The 23,512-nt window shown below is 37.2% G+C and overlaps 1 protein-coding gene across 1 annotated transcript; it reads right to left on the bottom strand.

The window, feature by feature from the left end:
* Positions 1 to 952: 952 nt before the first annotated feature.
* Positions 953 to 7,962, bottom strand: LOC145618064 (uncharacterized). Its single transcript, XM_081672843.1, has 3 exons — positions 6,954 to 7,962; positions 5,563 to 6,308; positions 953 to 1,568 (listed from the first exon to the last, which is right to left on the bottom strand). The coding sequence occupies exons 1-3, from the start codon at positions 7,413 to 7,415 to the stop codon at positions 1,184 to 1,186; spliced, it is 1,593 nt and encodes a 530-aa protein (XP_081528969.1). The 5' UTR covers positions 7,416 to 7,962; the 3' UTR covers positions 953 to 1,183.
* Positions 7,963 to 23,512: the final 15,550 nt, after the last annotated feature.

Genomic DNA, 23,512 nt, shown 5'->3' with positions numbered 1-23,512 from the left:
AATTGCCCCCACCGTCCCGTAATCATAAAAAAAAATAAAAAATAAAAAATAAAAAATAAAATAAAATAAAATAAAATAAAAAAAAAACCCAATTTGTATGAAGTCACGAGGAAACTGAGCAAAGAATAAATCAGTCCCGTGCTCATTTCGTTACTCCACCAAAATCATGCTCAGTTCTCACTTTATATTCACACAAATAAATACTTCCCTATTTTACTCACGGGCTACGAATCTACCATGCCTTCCTAATTCAACTCATATTTTCAAGCAAGCACCAATTTATTATTGATGTAAAAAAATACAAATTAAGTTGTAGCTTTGTAAATAAATCAACGACTTTATTTGGTCAATATAAAGATTGTTTGGCCATGTCAAGCCCACGAGCTTTAGATTATCTAAACATAACCCACGAGCTAAACCTATACTACTCATGTGACAAAACCACACCGGACCCAACCTAAAAGATATCCGATTCAGATTTCAACTCGCTTGGACACAATGATTTAACATGACTAAACTTTAAAAATTAACATGACCTTACCCGACCTTATTGAACCCGATCCGATCATCCGAATTGACACTCCTAATAATACTCGTATTACGAGTACGGAGGACTTTGTGATTGATGTACTCCTTAACTGATTTTAAGTTCTGAAAGATTAAAGAGAATACTAGCTATCTATGACATTCAAGGCCGAATAAGGCTGACAACACATTGTGTAACATAGAAACTTAGCTCACAATGTGTATAACTTCAAACCTTTCAATTTAAATCTGCTTATTATGGAGTACATACTTTCAACAGAAAGTTAAAGCAACTTATGTGAGAAGTAGGTTAAAAAATATCAACTAATATCAACTAATGCAGTATTGCCAATGATTTCCAATTCTAAGAAATGAAGGAAGAATTGCATATAGAAATTGCCAAACTCTAATGCAGTATTGCCAATGATTGATTACTCATAAGAAAATAATTTATACGAAGTAGCAAATTTTCGCAGGAGTACAAAAGCAGACAGACAGGTGATGAGGCACGATCACATGTATGATCAATGAAAACTACATTCAAAGTGTACACTTATGAACACTGCAGTTCAAACAATTGGAAAGAGTAAGAAACTCCAATGCTTCCCCACAATGGAGAATTTGGGAAATACAATCTCAATTCATTTTAATAGCGGTGTTAGCGAATGTAGTCATCATAATAATTATCACTTATTACAGAAACAAACCTCTCCAGCCAAGGAAGCTGATGGAGATCTTTCATGGCATCAATGTAGGAATCTGTACATGGTGGAGGTGGCAACTGACAAGAGCGATGATCACTCAAGCTAAAGCCACCAGCAAGGAATCTCTGAATGATAGCCAGTTGCGAACGCTCTTGATCAGAGTAAGCATCTAGGATCATGGGAAATGTATCAAATGAATTGCATGCCCAATGGTCAGTCTCAGGGGTGGTAGGCCCAACAGAATCCTCGGAACGACCTTCATCCCAGAAAGCACATTGACATGTTTGTTGCCCTTCCCTATATTCAGCACCACAGGAATAACAAAACTCATGGCCACACCTAGAGATCAAAAAAAAAAAAAAAAAAAAAAAAAAAGGAAATCAGCTCTGTAGAATTTACTATAAACAATGTCATAATATCTGATTATTAACTACACTACGGATTATAAACTAATGAAAGGAGCAAAGACTATTTCAAGGGCTTTGATAAAGCAGAGGCATCAGTAACACAGTTCATAATGTGCAAAATGTTCTGAGATGCTCATGTTCAGAATCAACCACTTTTCTTTTCAGATAGCACGGCCATTATATGCTGCAGCAGATTATAAGCAGGAGCAGCCGCATCAAATTGAAAACTGGTGTTTGGGTAGAGCAAATCGCTAATTTAAAATCCCTTCACATTTTGGACATATCTGCAAACTAATCACTTATTCACTCATTCTACAGAAAATTAATCCTAAAACAGTATTCCAGTTCTACTCTTTAACCAAATGCAATGTTATTTATACATGTGTTGTAAATTTGTAATGATTCCTACCCTCATTACTAAGTTGGATCAAGATTGTCAAAATGCATTTGCTGCAGACTGCTAGAGGATAAATATTGGGTTGACAATGAGACCCTGAATTTTATGTAGAACGAATCAAGAGAATGGAATGTGCAGCTTTTAAAAGTTGACATAAATAAAAGTTGGCATAAATATAGCCCAAGACCATATGGACTTGAGCTTCACTCCCCATCTCTCCCCTGTAGATACCTAAAAGATTGTCATAAAGCTTTCATTACAGGCTACTAGCGAATGGGTACTAGATTGACGATAAGACAGAGACACGGAATTTTAAGGATCATGATAATGGAACAATGCAGCCTTCATAAGTTGAATAAAGCCCAAGACCGCATGGACTTGAGCTTCACCCTCAATCTCTTTCCTGTAGATATACCTCGAAGACCATTAAACACCACTCAATCACTCACAGTGCTTTTCACAGACAGAGGAGAAGGAAAGAAAGTATGAGCAGCAAAAGGGAATACGAGAAAGTGATGTAATGGGTGTTGAGAAAAGATCGAAGAGTCAGTTCACGAAATAATTTCCTCGAGTGTTTTCATGATGCTATTTGGCAAGTTTCAAGTGGAAATAGTTTAAAGGCTCAACCCAAAAAGAGAAAGTGGACGTAGTACAGATATTATGAAAGAAATATCACTTTGTTAAATTAAGGCTCAACCCAAAATATTTTGAAAAACTGAATAATACCTCGAGAATGCCTAATACAGCCAATGACTATCTAACAAAATTATCTCCTAAAGAAAATATGCGTACCAATTCCTTCTCCCACCAAAACTACAAAAAGATGCTAGATTTCTGTTTCCACTGAAAGTATAAAGAAAATAAAATGCAGTATTCAACACACGAGGCTATTTATGGTTTTATGCTGTTATTCTAATATAGAGCCTACAAGGCCTTAACTGATAAATAAAATCAAATTATTCATCTAATATAGAATATTTCTGACAAGCCTCTGAGCTTCAGCATGCATAACTGTATATATCAAAATTTCCTTACGAAGCACATGAAATAGTAGATGAAGATTTGCAAAAAGAAAGTGTGTTGAAGGAGCTTGAACAATCCAAATGAAAATTTTCTTAACCCATAATAACAAAAATGTAAAAAACGGGGCTGAGAAGTTCAGATAGCTTCTGCTGAAGATCACATGAAGAAAAATTTAACTCTAGCCTAACTTTCTCATAGAAAGCAAAAGGTTTCAAGCCCTCCTAAAAAATAAAATAAATTAAATTAAATATTAAAAAAGAAAAATCAAATGCTAAAAGAAAATCATAGTTTTGGTGGCTGGTTCATGATTTCATTACAAAAGAGAACTACATGTGCTATTCATTTTGGTTCAGTAAGAGACCAATAAAACGGAAAAATTCGAGGACATCAAGATTAGTGGAGTGTTCTAGCAAAATAGAATGCTAGAAGAAAATCATAGGATTTATGGTTGGTTCATGATTTCAATAAAAATGAGAACATGTTCTAATGATTTTAGTTTCAGACTAATATAACAGAAAATTTTGAGGACATCGAGATTAGTGGAGTGTTCTAGCCAAAAGGAACAAAATTCTTGATGGAAAAGGTATAAACATTGTGAGGTAAGACAGCAAAGGAGGATTGCCTAAATGGACTGAAGATGAAGGGCATAGAACCCAAAAAAAAAAAAGGTAAAAGTACACATTTTTGTTATGTTTCAAACATTTTAAGGATAGAACACATAATAAAAAAGTGTGGTTGTCACATTCTAGGCTTAGGCACTTAGCTACATGCTCAGTATATATATATATTTTTTTTTGAACGGAGGCTCAGTATATTTCATGGCTTCTCATTTGGAGACTAAGCATCAAAGACAGCTAATTACTGTAATTTTCTAACAAGTTTGGTTGTGTCATATGAAATTTATGTGCAATACGGCGAGAATTTGACTATTCAAGAGAATATATAAATTTCTTGGATCTTCATTGATATTGCTTTCAGGCTCTAACCTTGTTCTTTTTATTTCACTTGATGATATAGAGTCCTAGACTAAAGGGTATCAGTGTTAATTTAATGAGCCTATCTTCTTTGTGAAGGAGTGGTTTCTTAGCCTTAAAATTTGTAGGGCAAAGATTCATGTCCATTATTTCACTTCTCTTTCATCTTAAATATTTAAACACTTCCGAAAAGCATCATTTAATGCTCTGCATACTCTTAAACCTCAAAGCTCAAAACGTTTCAAAAATTCAATCCAAAAATGCATTATTATAAGATGATTTTATATAAAAACTGCTCCAGTGAAAGCCTCGACCTACTTGTAGCTGATGACTTTGACTAACTATTGCCCAATTCTCCTTTTAACATTAGCTTGTGTAATGAAAGATCTTCCAAGCAAGTCTCTGAAAACATCAATTTCAACGAGATCCTGATTTTATCTAGGAATCCTTTGCATCTAAATCTATTGTTTTACCCATTCTTCTTTCAACCTCCCCCCCCCCCCCCCCCTCTTCCTGTTTTCTTCCACTACTCTCTCATGCAATATCTCCATGCAATTGTACATGCTAAGTATTGAATGTCTAAAAATTAATTAACTCTTGGCATCTCACTTAATTGTATTCCACCTAACTTAATACTTTTTTTTTTTTTTTGATCCAGACATAACTTAATACTTAGCAATACATTTCAACTTAAATAAATAGTTTTCCATTGACTTTCTTCACCCAAAATCATCTGATTCCACATAGGATCCTTATATAGTTATTTTAACCTCTCATTTATCGCCTCCCCCCTCCAATTCTTATTCTTGTAAATTCAAAAGACATGTGGATATGAAACACATCCAACACATCCCTAGCATAAACGTTTCCTTTTTCATCTAAATGTAGTGTTGGGTGACCCTTTTTCTGCTAAAAAATGGATTCGATTCCGTTGTTAGTATTTTAAATTTCAAAGGACGTATGGATATGATACACATTCATCACACTCCTAGTACATAAACTCCCTTTTCATCCAAAAGTATTGTGGGCGACCCTTATTCTGGTATTTTGAAAAGGATGTACGGACATGATACAAATCCACCACACCCCTAGTAAAAAAGTTTCCTTTTTCCTCCAAAAGTATTGTTGGATGACCCCTCATAAAATACATAAATTTTCCCTTACCTAAACCCCTAACTTCTTTGAAACTAATAACATCTTGTTTTTAGCATGCCTTCATTCTTTACAACTATGTTACTATGTAGAATCATTGTAACTCAAGTAATAGTATGTAATACACTAATACACATAATTTTATCAGAGTAGCAAACTCCAACCACATTCAATAACTTTTTTGCATATCTTCAACACCATCATCTCATAAGCAATTCTAACATATTCTATGTTTTCCGAAATACCAAATACAAATAGCCTTCAGTTAATAGGTCAATTTGTATTTGTCAACTGACTAAAGCTAAAAATAATAATAAAAAAACAAACAAGCTGCCATATAGGATTTTGTAAGATTACATTCAAGATAAAGGAATGCTTACCAGCAAGTCATGTGGTAACAACCTTGCACCAGATCGATCATCCTCCTGCACTGTTGGCAACGCCTCCATCCCCTATCCTGTGCCAAACGGTGCAAAGAAAGATCCGAGGAACCTCTCTCATCCAGTGGAAGATCTTGATACTCCCCACAAGTTAATAAATTATGCCAGGGAACCCCACAATTCACACAGATAGATCTCTGACAAACTGGACAATCAATGCAACACCCATTGGATTCATCTGAGGAGCTTGCCTCACTAGGATCAAGCAGAGCCAAACAATTTTGGTAGGGACAGTAAATTTTATCTGAACTAAGCACATTAAATTCTTCTATTGCCTTGTCTAAAACATCAAAGGAAATAACTGGAAGAAATAACTTGCATTCGGATTTCGAGAGTAAATAGTTGCATCTTATCTCAGGGCATCCAATGGGGACTTGACCAGCCTCTACTTTTTCATTAGCATGGGTCTTCAGGCATTGGGAACAAAATTTGTGTGAGCATCTTAAAGTGAGCATCATTGAAGATGGCTTATCATCACAACATAACGAACAATTTTGAAGTGAACCATGACTCTCCTCTTGTAAGGTGAACAAACCAATTGCCACCTGAGCCAGTTGCAAAGGCCTCTCCACTTCAACACTTGGGACATGTTTCAAACTAAAAGCATCTAACCGGCCCACAAGTTCAAGTACCCTCTCCCTTAATGCTACTATGAGAGGAATATCAAGACTCTCCTTAAGCATGATCTGTGCAACAAAATACAAATCATGTAAGAAACATTTATGAACTAAACAATTACATGTAAGAAAAATTCTGCCAAATAAAAGTATACATGTTAGCCTACGCAATCTGAAAATTTACAAACTTAAATAAAGCCAGAAGACGACTTAAATTATATGCCTCTTCACTTTTCATATCATAATACACAACCCAAAATCAAGCTGTCCAACAGTCACATATTCACAATAAGACAAGATTTCGAGATGCAATGAGAACATAGATACACTTAAATTACCATCAACCAACACAATCCGCCTTTAGTGAAATCCAACATTGGTGAAACTTCAATTGCTGAGGCCAACACATAAAAATTATTTCTACGACCATAAAAACCAAAGGATAAAGAATTAGCTTAGTGAATGACTGAAGCAATTAGCATAGAATAAGCAGCTAACTCAATTTTATTCAATGCAGAACACAGCAAACTTCTCAAATTTAAAGTATAGTTTTCAACTAGCAGTTCATTTCTAAGAATTCTACATGGCATGAAAATATTCCCAAGACCAAAAAACTTCAGCAGCACAATTAAACCCTAACTCAGAAAAAATCGACAATATTCGAAACAATATGAATCCATAACATAACAAGATACAAATAGAACACAGCAATACCTGTTCATAGAGAGTCTTAGAATCAGTCGCAGCGAAAACCCGTCTAATATTACTGTTACTACTCTTAAAAACCTCAAGTAAAGCATCCATCAAAGCCAAATAATCAGCAACTAAACCATCAACATAAAATTCAAGCCTTTTCTGAACAATTATATCAGAAAATTCTTTTGAACCTTGAATAACAACACCAATTCCAGTAAACCCAGAACTACAAGATTCACCAAACCCATCAATTGAAATACCCTTAAAACACATCTTTACAGTTAATTCATCACATTCATCTTCACTATCTTCTTCCTCCTTTAAACATTCTTCTTCACTCAAACATTCATCTTCACTATTTTCTTCACTCAAACATTCATCTTCACTATCTTCCTCACAACAACTTCGAAATTCCTCTTCTTCTTCTCCTTCTACTATGACTAAATTCACATTTTCATCACAAAATCCCCGATCTTCCATTTTTCTGAAAAAACCCCAGAAAAATTAAAAGGGTTTCTAAAATTCTGGAAGAATTAGGTTGGCATTTCAGAAAAAAATAGAAGGGGGTTTTACAAATTTGTGCAAAATTACTGTATCATTTTCACAAATTTATTAGACCCAGAAAAATTAAAAAGGGGTTTCTTCAAATTATTGAAAAATTATGGAGCCAATTTCCAAAATAAAATCAACCCAGAAAAATGTCAGATTCAGAAAAAAAAATTCTGAATTTTGATGTGAAAGTTGATGTCATAATCCACAGAATTAGTGGATTATTAAAGCATCAACAAATAAGATCTGGCTTCAGAAGAAATAGAAGATCCTGCATAAAATTGAGAAAATTAATCAGCCATTAATCTGGAAAATGGGAAAAAAAATATTTTGTGAAAAACAGTGAAGAATCTTATTCTCTGGCATTGACCAGTAAAGTGAAAGGAATTTTTCAAAGGAGAGAGAAAGAGAGAGAAGGAGAGGATTAAGTTAGGCTAGATGCCAAGACATGAAGCTTCCATACCAAATTTGACAGGAATTGACGTAATGAGGAATCTAATTATCCTAATCTCTAAAGCATAGAGATAAAATTATTAACTAAACTGTATTCCCTCAATAAATATATGGCAAAATTGGCTTAAACATAATGGAGTATGGCTAATACCTGTTTCGCTCATCTTATTTTCACTTATTTTTCAAGTTTGATATGTTTAGGTGAGACCGTAAAATAGAAGAGGAAATAATAAATTCATTCATCTATCTATAATCTATCTATAAACCTGTACTAAAGGTGAAATTTGGAATGACACTTGTCATTTACGGGTTAAAAATTTTCCCGCTTTTTTTCTTTCCTTTTTTTTTTTAACTAGAATGTACCTGTGCAAAATACACAGAATATATAATTTATAGAAAGATATTACAAAGATCTAATAACAAAAATATATTTTAAAAACGTGAAGTTGTTCGTGATATAGTAACTTACTCTTTTATGTGGCTGGATACTCTGTGTAGCTAGCTATTATGTAAGTTATTCTGTCAATGTTATAGCTAGGGGTTACTCTGTCAATTTTGTAGGGGTTATCCCGGCAATGTCATAAGGGTTATGCGTTTTGTGTTATACGGGGCTACTCTGTCAATATTATAGGTGTTACTCCAGTCACACTGCTTGTCAAAAAAAAAATGTGTTGTCACATAAAACACATTTTGTATATATTTTTTGTTATTAAATGATCTTTATCCCACATTAATTGACGAATCGTTTTAGAAAAATTCAGTTTTAGAAAAATCTTCTCTCTCTAGAATTATTTTTTTCCCCCAAAATAATTCAATTTGTTTTATTTGAATTTGAAATTTTAAAATTCAAAATTTTAATTTCATTTTCAAAATTTTATTTATCCAAAATATTATATTTTGTTACCTTTCTTTAAAAACAATATTCTCTAAAAGCATTTTTCATATTTTTTTCACCAATTTTAAAAAAGATTTAATTATAATATTTATTTTAATGATTGTTCTATGTACTTTTTATGAGGTTCTTTATATGACTATATAATTGTAGATCGACACCTAAAAATGTCTCCCAAAAACCAAACCCAATGATGAACAGCCTTTCACTGCCATTATTGGTCGGGTTGAGTATTTAATCTTTGGAGTGCTTAATCTATGTTTCTTTTCAATACATTTCATAAACCAACTCAATTCTTAGCCCATTTCCCCACACCATAACTTACTTTCCACTTTTCGTATCCACATCCCAAAACCGAGCTGAACTGATTTTGTGGCTATATAATTTTAATCCAATTATTATTTGGTTAGATAGACCTTTCTATAAGCTTACCAATGGTATATCTAAGCCCAATTTCGATTTAAAACGAAGAAGATATATGAGCAAACACTAAACTCGGCCCAAAACCGACACCCTTTCACTAAAATGACCATATCTTAAAATTTACAAATTATTTTGACCTGATTCCAATTGGGTTGGAAAGTCAACAATATATTATATGCCTTATTCTGAGTTACAGATAAAAAGTTATCATAGTTTTTAAAAGGCGTAAAAACTGGAATTACCGCGCAGTAGCTAAAATGTCGCGTCGCGGCAAAAGCTGACGTGGCACATCGCTTGTTGCCGTGACACGGTAATCTTCACCGTATCATGGTGCTTTTTCCCTGTATTTTCCTTGTTTTCTCACGCGCTTATGAACCTGGACGCATTTTTGGAAAATTGTGCACCGTAACACGTTAGATACTGACCGTGTCACGGCGCCTAAATTAAGGTTTATCTGCAGCTCTAGGGTTTCGTGCATCCCCATATTCATTTCCCCTATAAATACCCCCTCCTTTCTGCAGTTCTAGGCATCAAATAATTCTCTCTTCTCTCTTCTATGCTCTAGCTTAAACACTAGCCTACCTTATTCACTAACAATACCTCCCTTAAGCACTCCAAGGAGTCCGTACTTTACCTAAGGTTCTGTCCTTAAACCACGGAGTGAAAGGTATAAATGTTTGAGGGTTTGGCCCCAAATCAACTCTATTTAATTTAATTATATTATTATTTATTAATTTTCCTTGAAGTTACTAATGCGTTTATTGTTTTTATAGTTGCAAGCAAGCAAAATTAAAGTAAGGAATCATGTTCCTTTTATTTCTATTAATTTTCTAACGATTTTATATTGTTGGACTATTGCTGAATCACTTCCAATATTAATGATTATTCTATTGTTATTATGATCAGCATATTTCATGTTTAAAGGGAATATGTAATTGAAAATCACGCCCAATAAGATAATTTGGACAATTGGTTTAGGTTCCTCTTTAATCTTGTTGTTTAATTAAGTGATCAGAATATTATAGAATTATATATTGCATTAATATTCAACCAATTTAGCATAATAATAGTTTGGAGCAAATTGAATATTTGTTTATATGCCTTTAAGATTGCAGGAATCACTTTTCATAATAAAAATCGAGTAGAGGCCAATACGGGCGAATGTGACTCCATGACTCATTTCGTACCATTATCTCCGATCCTATATTGCAAAAAGTCCATTGTTGTAATATTAATAGAACGGAGGAAGTATATAAGTATAGATATATCTTTATCATTTGGTGTTGAGCCCTGATCATGGCGACAATGATGATCAGCATGATTGCAACGATGGTCAGAGTATAGGATTCAAACGATAGTCCAATTTAACAACTTCATACAACCATCAACTACAAAGCTTCAAACCCGCCTTAGATTTTTCCCAAAACCATCACAACAACCACCTTATCTAAATGAAATTCAACTTAAGAAGTGTAGTATCAAACTCATAAATTAAGTTCCATTTAAATCCATCCTAACATAACCCTCAACCTAGGTTGCACGGATACTTCATTAAAGTAGACATATCCACATCGGACACCGATACGATATCGATACTCAACGGATGCCAGATACATCTATATGGATACTTCTATTCATATTTTGACCAATTTTATAACATATGATACATTAGTATTAGCGAAATATACATGTTTTTTCATGCTCTTTTGAAAAGAATTTAACATCTTACAGTAATTAATATAGCAATACTTTGTATAGTATTGAAATTTTCTTAAATATATTTATTTTTAATACATTTGTACAATTTTTTCTTTCTGATATATGTATCCTAGACTTTTAAAACTAACATAACGTGTATTCGTTCTATACCCGTATCAATATTCGTATCGTTTATTCGTTCTATACCCTCAACTCCACTTCCACGCAAGAACCACTACAAATCCTAAAGGAAGTCACTCATAATTTTATTATTGAAGTCATACACCATTTTCCTTATTTTAATTCATTCTAATAGAAGGCGAAAGATAATACAGAGTACAAAACTATATAAAACAAACAAAAAATAAATTTTAACATTTGACTCTTGAAATTTAAGTGAAAATATAAAAATCAGTGCAGATTAAAATAATTCATCTGCGTGAAGGCTGACAACTTGATTAGGAAGAGCAAAACCTTTACTTTGACCTTAATAGATTTTGAAGTCAAAATGTTGATAAAAAAAAAAAACTCAAACAAAATTATTGCTACTTATCCATGCCTAAATTTCCATCAAATTTAGGGCGTGTTCTCTTCAACTTGTTTTAGCAAGTCTTATCTGATCTGATCTTATCTAATCTGATCTTATCTTATCTTATCTTATCTTATCTTATTATGATTATGTTATCTTATCAAATCTTATCAGAACTTATTTTGTGAGAGGGATATGTGGGGTAAAAACTTATTAGATCTTATTAGATTTTATCTTATCTTATCTTATAAGATCCAAAATAAGTTGAAGAGAACACGTCTTTAATGACAACCAAAACAAGCACTATTGTCTGAGCTAAAAAAGTTATATACTCCGTAATGATAAAGTTGTTATATGGAAGTAAAATAATGCAATAATAAATAAATAAATAAGAAATAAAATGAACTTATTTTTGCGCAATAAAGCATAAAATGAACTTATTTTTGTGAAATAAGGCTTATTTTCAATACCTTTCACTGGGAAATTTCCAATTACGCTCTAAGCTTTATTTAACAAACAAATCTCGTGGTATTTGTGTAAATAATCGGAAAATTATATTACTACAATACCCCTGAATTGCATAGTAGAAGACAAATTTACCCCTAAAGGTCTAATATATTACTCAAAATACCATTTGGTTTACTTCTTAAACAAAGCCTGAAGCTTAACCCAACAACCCTCTCCTTTCACTTACATAGAATAGGGGAAATTCCCAATTACGCTCCATAGGGGGTGTTTGGAAGCTTTATTATATAAGAAAATTTCATAGGGGGTGTTTGGAAGTTAGAGGATTGAGGGAAAAAGGGAGGACTGAGAGGAAAGAGAGGTTTGACCAACTTAAAAAGCTACTTTGGGGTGTTCGGTAGTTAGAGGTTTGGAAGAGAGTTTTGGAATGAAAAAGCTCATATGAGGAGCTTTTTGGATGAGCTTATAGCTTTTTGGTTGTTTTTACTCTAAAATAGCTAACAACTAACTGCTATTGTAGGGAATATTTCAAGCACTACCCCAAGCTTGAACCCCAATGTGATCATACAATTAAGCATGGTGGCGTCCAAAGGGAAGGAAACAAGAGCAAAAGAGTTGCCAACAAGTTTTAGGAACATGTAAACCGTTCACGAGGTGAAGGTTACACCCCTTAACGATCCAAGAGATCGTCAACTCCAAAAGGTCTAGAACCAAATAGGGTTCGGGGATGAGGGTACGAATCCAATCTAAAAGAGAGAGAGAACTCGCCCTATAAATAGGCCTCTCCTTTATTCTACTCGTATTCATGTGGGCTTTCTGACTAACATGCAAACATTAAGTTAACCCTAAACCTGTTTAATCTATGATGGTTGAAAATTAATGCACAAATAAAACTATTATTGGCTATCACTTGAATTAAAATTATATTAGCCTAAACCAAATTATTAATTATCTTATTAGGCGTGATTTCAAGTACAAACTCCCTTTAAACATGCATAAAAGGCGTGATCAAGCAATAACAATAATATAAATCAAGCAACATAATAATAATCATCATAACATAATCATAATCATAATAAGACATAATTAAGCTTAATGATAATAGCAAGATCCTAGGCATGATACTAACAAGATTAATAACAAATCATAGCATGTCACTAAACAATAAAGATCAAAACTTTAGCCCTAACATGATACTAACATGCTATTAGAAAGAATAAAAGGCACCTTAAACATAATATTAGAAAGCAATAATAACATCCTAACATGATACTAGGATCTAAACAAATTACATGCTCTCTACATTAAAATAAACGGGAGTAAACTAATTACTTACTTTGAAGCCTCGTACCACTTTCTAATAACAAAATACAGGCGCTAGTAAACTTCAATGAAATAATAAAATTAAAGAATTAAATTAAATAATTGTAAGAAAGAGTTAAAAAGTTTAGATTGGATTTGGGATCAAACCCTCCGAAAAGTATAAACCTTTCACGTCTAGGGCGAAGGCAACTTCGAACTTGGCTAGGTGTTTCCAGGTCTTGTGAATGCGGTATGGTGTATTTAAAAAAGGCTGGTTTAGAAAGACATAGAGAGAGAAAGAATAAGATATATTTCTGAAGAGAGAAGAGAGATAATTCTTAATGAGAATTGGTTGCATCAAAATGGAGGTCCAGGGACCCCATTTATAGGAAAACAGTCTAGAATCCGATTGAAAATAATCAGAATTTGAAAAGGAATAAAACTTCACTCTATCGCCAACAATCAACCTTGTCGCCAGGCGACAAAGGCTGTCGTTTTGCGACAAAAGCGGTTTTTTGCAGATATTGTTTTTATCATATCTTTTGATTCAGAAGTCTAAATAAGACATATAATATGTCGTTGGAAAGATCTTGAAGTCTACTTTTTAACCCAATTGGAATCAAATTGAAATATTTTGTAGATAAAAAGATATGGATAAAATATTGGAAGGGTGTCAGTTTTGGATAGAGTTTCGTATTCCTTTCATATCTTTTTCGTTATAGCTCGTAATTAATCTTATAGTATAATTGGAAAGATGATTTCAAGATCTATCCAACCATATAAAATTTGGATAAAGAATATGAGGCAAGAAAATAAAATCTCACTGTCTTTGAACATCTTTAAATCCGAATAGAATTAAGACTTTAAAAAAGGAAAGTTTTATTCAAATTCAAACTCTATGATCTGATCTTTTCAAAAAAGGATAGTTAAGATCTTTTAGAATATTATAGAAGCTTCTAAGAGCAACTCCAATGGTTGTAGCTAGGGACTTGCTTGCAATTTTAAATAGTCCCTAGTTACTAGCTTGACCATTGGAGCAAAAATATGTAATTTGCTTGAAAAAAACTTGCCAAAAAGAAAATGTTAAAAGTAAATTAGTAATTAAGATAAAAATAATAAATTGATAATTTAAATAGTAAGCTAATAGCTAGCCATTGGGGATGAAACTAGCTACAAACATAATTAGCTTGAAAGCTTATGTGGCATGACAAGCTAATTTGACAATTGACTTGCCATTGAAGTTGCTCTAATCAATCCTAATTAGTTTAGGAATAGGATTAAACCTTTGGACCCTCCACATGATCATTGGGTTGGTAAGTAAAATCCGGTTTGGGCCCAGTTTAGTGTTTTGGCCATAAATTCCTCATTATTCATCGGAATTGGGCTTATAATATATCGTTAGAATATTGGACCCTTATCATGGACCAAACTAAACTGGATTGGCTATTTTCATAAAATAGAGTTGGTTTAGATTTTTAATAAAAGCTAACCGCAACACTAGACTTTTCACACTTTCACTTCATTCGATTATCATTCGATGCGAAAGGTATTCATCACTGGGTTTGGTTTTGGGGAGACACAATTGCGTGTCTACAGCTATCTACCAACCAGTTTTACACAAAAAGCTAATATAAACAGTTAGTCAAATCAGTTATCACAATCAGCTAGTCAAAGCAACTAATTCAATCAGCTAGCCTCTAACAGCTAACATCTAACTCCTAAACAGGGCGAGTAAAGACTAAATACAGTCCTTGAACTCTCGTATTTATGCCATTTTAATTTAGTCCCTCCAAACTCTTCTGTGCCCTTTTAGTCCCTCAACCACCTTCTTTGGTGTTTGTCAGCCAAAAGTTTAGGGACTTTGATGACTAAGCAATAGTTTAGGGACCATGACTCATTTTTTTCTTAAGAATTTATTAAAAAATGAATCTTTTAATTATTGTTTTAAAACCCAGCCTACTCTTCTCATTCTCTCTCACCTCCATCTCCTCAGTTTCTTTCTCTCTGATCTCTGCCTCCCTTCTCCCTTCGGTCTCTCTCATCTCCGCCTCCCTCCTCCCTCTTTCTGTCTCATCTCCGCCACCCTACTCCCTTATCATTCTCTCTCCTTGGTTTTTGAAGTCCAGCGCCACCCACCCCCAAGGCTTTTGATCGGATTCGACCACTATCAATTAATGGTTTTTTAGGTCGAATTCGACCATGAAAACTCCGGATCTAGGGTTTTCATGGTCGAATTTAACCATATAAACCAAATGTTGAAGATTTCATAAGGTACGTTGAGGACTTTTTTTTAAAATTTTTTGGGTAGTGATGGTGCTAGTGGTGGGTGTGGCTTTACATGTGTAATGGTGCTGGTGGTGGTGCGTGTGGTATTGGTGGTGGTGGGTGTGGTGCTGGTGGTGGTGCGTGGCTTAGGCTTGGTTTGTGGTGGCTGTAGGCTTAGGCGAGTTTAGGGTTAGGGTGGGGATTTTTTTTATTTATTTGGGTAGTGGTGCTGGTGGTGTGATTTTGGCGAAAAATAATTTTTTAATTATGATTTGTGGTGGCTTGCAGAATTGGCAAAAAATGGTATGATTTTGCCCAATTTGTTGAATAATTTGAGTTGAATTCATGATTTTGTGATAATTAGGGGTTTTGAGTTGTATGAGCGATTGATTAGTGGAGTTTGTTCAATTTTTATGGTAGTGGGTGTGGTAGCCGTCGCCGGCGCCGGCTTCCGGCAGAGTAGGGGGAGGGTGGCTGGGCTTTTTTAAGGGTGGCTGGTTTTTTATTATTAATTTTTAAACAAATAATTAAAAGATTAATTTTTTGATAAATTCTCAAAAAAAAAAAAAGAAAAATTAAAAAAAAAAAGAGTCATGGTCCCTCAACTTTTACTGACTAGGCTAGGTCCCTCAACTTTTGGCTGGAAAACACCATTCAAGGTGGAGGAGGGACTAAAAGAGCACACAAGAGTTTAGAGGGACTAAAATGGTACAAATACAAGAGTTCAGGGACTGTATTTAGTCTTTACTCCAAACAGGGCCATGCCGCCATGGTATGTTTGTAAATAGTCATAATGCTATATTACCACACTACTCCTGAATAGTCAAAAGACAAATTTACCCTTAAAGTTCTAAAATAAAAATAACATGAGCTTTACTTTTTAAACAAACTCAGAGTTGGCAATTGACATAACAAAACAAAGATGGTAGTGGGTTTCGGACCTGACCCAAACTCGCAGACCAATACCCATTTATACGGGTATGGGTCTTACTTTTTTAGACCCAATGAGTCTTGGTCAGGTCTGGGTCTCTAAGAATATAAACGGGTTTGGGTCTAGGTCCAAATATGTTGACCCACAAACCTTTTTTTATAGTAACTTAAAAAATTCCTACAACTTACAAGAGAAACAAGTTCGTATTGACGTAGTATTACAGTCGGCCACGACTCATTTTTCGAGATATCATCGTTCTTCTCACACCAATAAACAAACAACCGAATCAAACCTCGAAACAAGCACAAAAATCACACAAAAAAACTACCACAAAAATACCAAAATCATGAACAGTGAAACCTCAATCTCATTTAAGAAACAAAAAATCATGGATATGAAACTCAAAGACAAACGAGTTGTTCAAGCTTTAATTGCTCTTCGAACACGAATTCACCAAAAAAGCTAAAAATAAACGGATCTAAGTCGAGACGGACGCTGTTGTGGGCCAAAATTATCCCTCATACGTGGTCCAATCCCGTGACGACACGTGGCCTAATAAATGGGCAACACGTGTCACCATAGGAAGAAGACACGTATAAACAACAAGAGAGCACCTGAAATGAGCTATGTCATAAAGGCCTCCTTACATCAGGAGGCCCAAAATACTAGGAAAACCATAAAACGACGCCCCTAGAGGACACATGTCCTCCACTGATTGCACAGCCAATCAAATGCCCTAAAATCTAGGTCACATACCCTAAGGGGCACAATTCCCCACCCCTATAAATACCCCAATCATTGATGATGGGAGGGGTGGATTATGACATATCCTTAAAAAAGAGCACTAAAAGCTCCAACTTCTCTCTACTTTCTCTCTCTAAATTTATTCTGTTTCCGGTCACTAACTTGATCGTCGGAGGCGAATCTCCGATCACCGGAGATTCGTTGTTGTAGGTGTCCGAGTCCTGTTTCCAGTTAGAGCGTGACCAGTATTCCGAGGGATTCCAAAAAACCCCAATACATTTAGCGTCGTCTGTGGGGATACCCGCCCGTTAATGGCAATGGATGGTCAGACACCAGATACCGGTCCTCTCCCTGGCCAGGACGACCATGTAGAGGATATAGTCACTACGATTCACTCAAGTGATGCTCTGACCGCTTCGTTCCATGAGGCGGAGGATCCTCCAGTCACTGCTAGTTCGCTTCTGCTCGCTTTGAACAAGCTACGAAAGGAGATGGAGGGTAAACGACCGTCTTCTTCTAGGCAGCCGCCCAGGGGAGAAAGGGATGGCCAGAAAAAGAAACCCCAGAGCATAGCGGCTAATGCTGAAGACGCTGGTAACACCCCATACCGCCGGCACGAGCGTTCTCCGAGGGTACGAGGGGCGATTTGTCCAGGCTCCTAAACAAAACGCAGTCGGTTGGGGGGCAGGCCAGACGACCTTAGAAAGAGATTACTAAGCCGTCTCGGCGGTGGAAGGATGCCAGAGACTATCTCCGGCACAAGCAGCGTGAACGAATAAGATATTCGGACACTGCCTCCACGCCATTAATGCCGGATGATTTCTCAAACCACACCTCCTCCAAGCATACCAGCACGGCTAGGACCAGCAGAAGTCAAGCTCATCGGACTCCAACTCCAGTCCTAGTTCCAATTAAACCATTTCAATATCAAGTTCATCAGAATTTCAATGCATTTCTGCCGACCAACCCTGCTGTCTTCGGGCAGTATGGACAGTTTGGCCAACCGTTCGACCAGGCTGCTGACCTGGCCGGACCGCAAGCTCAGCCGCAGCCAATTGATTAGCAAATGCGTATGTTAAATCTCGGAGACAAGCCGCCTTCGTTTTCTCAAGAGATCCTCATCACTCCTCAGCCTGCAAAGGTAAAACGTGTTCTTGTGGGTGCCTATGACGGTACGGGAAACCCGGAAGAGCATGTCACCTCGTACAGGAATCTTATGTATTTGCAATGTGTGGATGATGCAACTTGGTGTAGTTGCTTCCCGGCCACCCTTAAGGGCGTGGCACAAGACTGGTTCAATAGTTTACCAGCCGAGTGCATCAACTGCTTTACAACATTAAGCATGCTGATTGTCGAAAATTTTTCTTACAATATTTCGCCAAGGAAGATGAGCCTTAATTTGGCTACGATCGTTCAAGAAAAGAATGAAGGGTTGCGTTCGTACGTCCAGAGATTCAATCAAGAGAAAGCCCAAATTCATAATCTGCCGGATGAAATGACCTATTCGGAATTTCTCCGGGGATTAAGGCATAATGGTTTCAAATTTGACTTGGTCCGCAAGAAGATTCGGACATACACAAGCGTTCTACGGGAAGCCGAAGCTTATATCGGGGCGGCAGACTTCTGTTCTGTCACAAAAGCTGAAGTAGCGGCCAAGGGGGCTGAGAAGAAGCAAACCTCTCAGCAAGACTCGGCCGGGAAAAAGAAAGAAGGGAAGAATAAGAGAAAGGAAGTCTGGGTATCTGACTGCCTAGAAACCAAGTCAAAGAAACTGAAGGGTACGAACCCCAGTATGAGTTTAACATGGATTGTTATTCCATATTAATGGAGATCAAAGATAAGTTCAAGTTTGAGAGACCAATTTTCTATCACCCTTCAATTCGAATTAGCAAAAGGCCCACGCTGTTACGAGGTTCGGTCTAGTACAGAAACAAGAACAAGTATTGCCATTTCCACAAGGACGTGGGGCATGATACAAATGAGTGCAACAATTTGAAAAGGTTGCTAGATAAGCTGGTTGATTATGGCATGCTCAACTCGTATGTGAAGAAGTCCTAGTTAACATATACTCAAACAGATGACAAGCCAGAAAAGAAAAAGAAAAATGAGAAGGAAAAAGATGGGAACAACACAGACTCTAGTTATGTGGCTGTCATATCATGCTGCTTTGCCGCAGGCGGCCCAACCATGAGAGGAATCAAGCATGATGCAAGGAATTTGGGAAAAAAAGTAATGCACGCTGAAGGCGTTAAGCAGGAACTTACGGTATTCTCGGAGGTAATTGTGAGTGAAGCCGACCGAGGAGAGGTCAAGTCCTTGCACAATGACCCCATGGTATTCATCATGAAGATAGCCAACCTAAAGGTCAAGAGGATACTGATAGATACGGGAACTTCGTCCGAAATCATCAGCCTCGCCTGTCTGAGAAATCTAAAGTTCCCTGAGGACGCTTTAAAGGAAGTCTCGCACCCACTGGTTGGGTTTGGTGGGACGGTGATTCACCCAGTCAGATAGATTGACTTGCCTGTCCGACTGGGGCAGAAAAGGGCAGGGAGAGACATGGTTGTTCGCTTCTTGGTAGTTAAGGAGCTTAGTGGCTACAATGTCATACTCGGCCGCTCCACTCTAACTACAGCAAAGGCCGTGATTGTGCCTCACCTAATGTTGTTAAAGTTTGAGGGGTTGGATGGGAGATCGGCTCAATCCAAGGAAATTAGAAGATGGCAAAAGAATGCAATCAGTTGGCTGTAAACCCGACGATCCGAGGCCGAGTAAAGTCGTCTGAGCCAACCTCAGATGAAGGGTCATTCCAAGCATACCAGGTCGGCCAAAAGAGAAAGGCGGCCAAGAAAGAGCATGCATAGCAATTAATGATCGTCGGTCGGCCAGAAGAGTTGAGGCCCCAGCCGGCCGGCGATCACAAGGATGTGGTGCTGGACGCCGATCGACCTGATCGAACGGTTAAAGTAGGCACTATAGCAATCAGTTTGCTTGGGGACGATCTAGTCAAGCTGTTGAAAGAATTCAAAAATGTGTTTGCATTTGAAGTAAGTGAAATGCCGGGTATAAGCCCATACCTGGCCGTGCACAAGCTAGCTGTTAATCCGCTGGTAAAACTAGTCCGTCAAAAGAAGCTAAATCATGGGGAAGAAAGAAATCTATCGGCCGAAGCCGAAGTACGAAAGCTGCTGGACTCTGGTTTCATTTGGCAATGTTACTACCCTGATTGGGTAGCCAATGCGGTTCTTGTCAAAAAGCCGAATGGAACCTGGAGAATGTGCGTGGATTACACTAATCTCAATAAAGCGTGTCCGAAGGACAGTTTTCCTCTGCCAAAAATCGACCGACTGGTTGACTCTATGGCCGGACACTCTCTTATGAGTTTTATGGACGCATACTCCGGATTCCATCAGATTCCTCTTTGGGAGGTAGATCAGGAAAAAACTGCCTTTGTGACCGAGCAGGGACTATACTGCTACAAAGTCATGTCATTCGGTCTCAAGAATGCTCCCGCTACTTTTCAGAGACTTGTCAACACAGTCTTTAGAGATTAGATCGGCCGGAATATAGAAGCATACATTGATGACATGATTGTCAATTCAAAGCAACCGGCCGATCATCTGAAGGATCTTCGAGAAACGTTTACCGAACTCAGGCGGCATAAGATGATGCTAAATCCTAAGAAATGTGTCTTTGGTGTTGAGTCCGCAAATTTCTTGGGTTTTTGATTGATTAGAGAGGAATTGAGGCCAACCCTGAAAAAATTTAAGCTGTCCTAGATTTGAAGTCGCCGAGGACTATCAAAGAAGTGCAAAGATTGACTGGTTGCCTAGTTGCACTCGGCCGATTTTTGTCAAAATCAGGGGATAAGTGTCGATACTTTATTTAAACAATCAAGAAGAAAGTTATGTTCGAGTGGACATAGGAGGCCGAAGAAGCCTTCGTATAGCTGAAAAGCCATTTGCATACACTGCCCCGACTCGTCAGTCAACTCAAAGATGAAAAGCTATACATATATCTCGCTATTTCGGATCATTCCTTGAGTGTTGTCCTCCTTTTTCAGAGGGACATCAATCAAATCCCAGTCTATTTCATCAGCCATGTACTGCGCAATGCTGAGCTAAGGTATCCACCCATAGAGAAGTTCGGCCTTGCCTTATTCATGGCATCAAAGAAGCTGCGGCCATATTTCCTAGCCCACTCAATTGTGGTATATACTGATCAGCCATTAAAGAAGTCGTTTACAACTTGGGAAGCCAGTGGCCGAATGTAGGGGTGTTTATTCGGTTTTCGGTTTGGATTTAGGCCAAATCCAATCCGATCCGAAATAAAATTCGGTTTTTGATTTTTAAATCCAATCCAATCCAAATTTCTCATGAATCCAATCCGATCCAATCCGAAATAAAATTCGGTTATTTGGATCCGATCCGAAAATCCGAATTAAAATACATTGCAAATTTTTTAGGGACTTAAGTGATTATAAAAATAAAAATGCAATTATGAAAAGCCTAGTTTTAAATACATAGTTCCTCATGATTAATACAAATATTAAAAACATAATTTTTCATAGTTTATATTAATGTAATTTTCAAAAAAAATTACATGATTAATATAATGTATCCTTATTTGTAAAAGTGGGGTTTTATATTTTGGTTAATTCGGTTTTTTGGATCCGAACAAGGTCAATCCGATCCGATCCGAAAATCCGAATTTTCAAAAAATTTCAATCCGATCCGATCCGATTTAAAGTTTGGATCCGATCCGAATTAATAATTCGGTTTGGATTGGATTGGATTTCGGTTTTTATCCGAATAATGGACACCCCTAGCCGAATGCTAAAGTGGGCTTTGATCTTAGAGGTTTCGACATTACGTTCGAACCCAGAAAAGCGATTAAGGGGCAAGCCTTTGCTGATTTTTTTCGATGAAATGACTAGATCGGACTTGTAGCCAGTCGAGGATCAAATATGGAAGGCCTATGTGGATGGAAGTGCGACAGCGACCGGATGCGGTGCAGGTGTTATTTGTCAATCTCCTGAAGGAGACAAGTTTGATTATGCGTTAAGATTTCACTTCCAAGCCTCAAATAACGAGGCCGAGTATGAAGCTCTCCTTGCCGGCCTTAGAATTTGTAAGGCGGCAGGAGCTACAAAAGTTGATGTAAGCTCGGACTCCCAGCTAATAGTCGACCAAGTGAATGGCAACTGGGAAGCCAGGGAGCCTACCATGATGAAATATCTGAAGATGGTTAAAGCAGAGGCAGAGGCCGAGAGCCTGGAGCACTTTACCTTACATCAAGTCCCCCGTTCGTCCAATCATCAAGCAGACGCGCTCTCCAAATTAGCTTCCTCGGCATCATGTGATACCCCCAGATCAGTGTTTTGGGAAGTACAGGAAAAGAAGAGTATCGATGCCGAGCCAGTACAGATCATTGATAGAAGCTCAACATGGATGGATGGGATCATCTCCTATCCGAGGGATGGATTACTTGCAGCCGATCCGAAAGAGAGCTGGCTGATGAAAAAGAGAGCGGCCTGGTTCGAGATGAAGAACGGGGAGTTATTCAAAAAAGCATTTGTGAAACCTTACATGAAGTGTATCACCCCCGAAAGGGGATATGATGTGCTGGACGACCTCCATCAGGGGCATTGTAGTTCTCAATTGGAGGACGAGCCTTAGCAGAAAAGGCCACCCACCTAGGGGACTGGCCGAGCATTACCGCGGATACCATGCAAATGGTAGAGAAGTGTGATAAATGCCAGAAGTTTGCAACCCTAATCCATCACCCGGCTAATAGTTTGTCGGCCATAATTAGTCCTCTCCCTTTTGCAAAATGGGGCATGGACATCTTAGGCCCTTATACGCCAGCCTCGGTCAAAGGCGATATGTGTTAGTAGCGGTCGACTACTTCACAAATTTGGTTGAGGCCGAAGCTGTCCGAGGGATAAAATGGACGGATGTATCTGCCTTCATATGGAAGAATATTATCACTTGGTATGGAGTGCCACAGTCTATGGTGTTCGACAATGGGCCACAGTTCGAAACGCGCAAGCTCAAGGAATGGTTGGGTGACTAGGGAATAACTCACTGTTTTGCCTCAGTCAGCCGACCACAAGACAACGACCAAGTTGAGGCTTATAACAAGTTGATTTCCAATGGAATCAAGCGCAAGCTTGAAAAAGCAGGTGGCCTATGGGCGGATGAGTCGGTTAATGTGTTATGGTCCATACGAACAACAGAAAAAAGTTCCACAGGAGAAACCCCATTCTTCTTGGTCTATGGTGCTGAAGCAATTCTCCCAATTGAAATGTACGAGCCCACCCTTCG

This window comes from Chenopodium album, chromosome 26 (genome assembly GCF_948465745.1).
Source record: "Chenopodium album chromosome 26, dcCheAlbu1.1, whole genome shotgun sequence".
Lineage (NCBI taxonomy): Eukaryota > Viridiplantae > Streptophyta > Magnoliopsida > Caryophyllales > Amaranthaceae > Chenopodium > Chenopodium album.
Note: the sequence above shows the minus strand (reverse complement) of the source record. Positions and strands in the feature narration are given on the sequence as shown.